The sequence below is a fragment of the Limulus polyphemus genome, unplaced genomic scaffold (assembly GCF_000517525.1).
Source record: "Limulus polyphemus unplaced genomic scaffold, Limulus_polyphemus-2.1.2 Scaffold204, whole genome shotgun sequence".
Classification (NCBI taxonomy): domain Eukaryota; kingdom Metazoa; phylum Arthropoda; class Merostomata; order Xiphosura; family Limulidae; genus Limulus; species Limulus polyphemus.
The window spans coordinates 13858-16081 of record NW_013665814.1 but is presented as its reverse complement, the minus strand read 5'-3'; the positions used below and the strand labels follow the sequence as shown (position 1 = coordinate 16081).

At 34.7% G+C, this 2224-nt stretch overlaps 1 protein-coding gene across 1 annotated transcript in view; it reads left to right on the top strand.

Moving 5' to 3' along the window:
• LOC106478367 (proclotting enzyme-like) overlaps positions 1-1700 on the top strand; it is a 35306-nt gene extending 33606 nt beyond the window's left edge. Inside the window, exons 7-8 of the mRNA XM_013938907.2 lie at positions 986-1131; positions 1405-1700. Coding sequence (XP_013794361.1) covers positions 986-1131; positions 1405-1566 — 308 coding nt within the window. The 3' untranslated portion in view covers positions 1567-1700. The remainder of the gene's footprint in view (positions 1-985; positions 1132-1404) is intronic.
• Positions 1701-2224: the final 524 nt, after the last annotated feature.

The window sequence follows — 2224 nt, the reverse complement described above, 5'->3', positions numbered from 1 at the left end:
CAAAAACAAACCACCCTTTGTTGTATACCACTAGAGGATGGTAAACTATAAAATTCAATATTGAAGGTAAACAAGATCCTCAATTTGTTTTCTTGGTACATTTGTAGAAAGCAGCTAGAACTTTCCCAAGCAGACAGTTGAAATGGGAAGTCACATAACTGCCTCTAAATGTGGTATAGGTAGTCAACTTCTCACACTAAACAACCACCATATATTGAAGGAAGTTACATAAGAAAACATTAAAGATTTATTGTCAATTTAGTTAACAACTATCACAATAAACACAGAAACTTTCGCAACCAGTGCGTGCTCTAATTGAAAAAAAGAAAAGAAAAAAAGTGGCGTCAAAGAAAATCATTGCAGTTGTGGGTGATATAATGGAAAATCACACATTAAGAAATACAGGTCTAGTATGGCCTGGTGGTTAGGACGCTCGACTCACAATTTGCGGATCGCGGATTCGAATCCTGCCACCAAACATTCTAGTCCTTTCAGCTGTGGGGGTGTTATAAAGTGACGGTCAATCCCGATATTCGTTTGTGAAAAAGTAACCCAGGAGTTGGCGGTGGGTTATGTTGACTAGCTGTTTTACCCATAGGGTGTTACTTCAAAAGTAGAGGGGCTAGTGGAAATAGTTCCCAAGTAGGTTGTTGTAAAGATAAAAGTTGCTGGAAAAGTTTAACTTTACTGTTTTGACCCGTGTTGTAGCTTTAAATTAATTTCACAAAATATAGCACCATTGTTGATAAACCCTTTGTTATTATGTTGATAAAGGCACTTTTTGATTTAAGTTTATGGCGTTTAGGATATCTAGAAAAACAAATTAAATGCGAAAAGCATCCAAACATTTCTGACCAGGTTTTTAGATTCATTGTATGTCTTACACTCACAAACTGTACGGTAAGCACAAGTAAAAATAGATTAGATCAATATAAAAATCAAGTTAGGTGCATGGTATAAAATTTTTGTTGTTGTTTAATTTCAGCTGGAAAATATAGTGATAAATTAAGAGAAGCTCAGGTGCTCATCAGTGATCAAAAGCAATGTAACAAGGACTACCAAGGTATCGTCAATCTTACCAAAGTGTACATGTGCGCTGGATACGATTTTGGAGGAATAGACGCTTGTTTGGTACCTTACTTAGTTATGAATATAAATTATTCTAGATAAAAAAAGTTTTAAGATGTTTTGTACATTTGATATAAAAACAACGACAGCTAAACAAAGCAATAATGATGATAATAAACTAATAAATGATATGATTTTTTTTTTCGTTATGTTTTGTTTCTAAGATTTGTTTAACTTTAATTAAACGAGTTAGTCTGAAAAAATATATGACCGAGTAACAAATAGAAAAGAAACATGATTATTACCAATTACTAATCAGCTATTTTTTTTTCCTAGGGTGATTCTGGAGGGCCGTTGATGCTACCTGCTGGAAAAGATAGTCTCTTTTATCTAGTTGGAATCGTGTCATTTGGAAAAAATTGTGCCAGTCCTAACTATCTAGGAGTTTACACGCGAATAACAGAGTTTTTAGACTGGATTAGAATTAATGCAACATAAATCCTTCGGTATCCTTGGGTCAGTGGTAAATTTACGGACTTACAAAAATAAAGTATAGGGTTCGAGTTCTGCAGTGGATAGAGTACAGATAGTTCATTGTGTAGCTTTGCACTAGTCCCCCCTCCCATCAGTGTCTCAGCGGTAAGTCTGCGGACTTATAAGGCTAAAACCGATGGTCGGCGCAGCACAGATAGCTCATTGAGTAGCTTTGTGTTTAACAAGAAACAAACAAACAAAGCTTTACACTAAGAAAACAACAACAACATAACACGGAAAAAGTTTGTTTGTTTCGGATACTCGCACAAAATTACACAAGGACCAGCCGTTCCTAATTTTGAACTGAGATACTAAAGGTATGACAACTAGTCAACAGCATCTACCGCCTACTCTTGTACCACACTAATCAAATGATCGTTATTCTTATAACACACCCACGATAAAGGGGTGCGAATACTGGATTCCTTGGATTCCCAAACTTACTAATTCTGATTTATCTAATGCATACAATAATGTTGTGGAGTTAAAAAAGATGTTCAGGAACTTATTTTTTACCTATATATAATTATATAAAAAACTAAATGATAAAAAAAACACATAACAGTTCATTTTTGTAAAGCAAAAAGCTACACACACAATGAGTCATTTACTTACTGCTCAA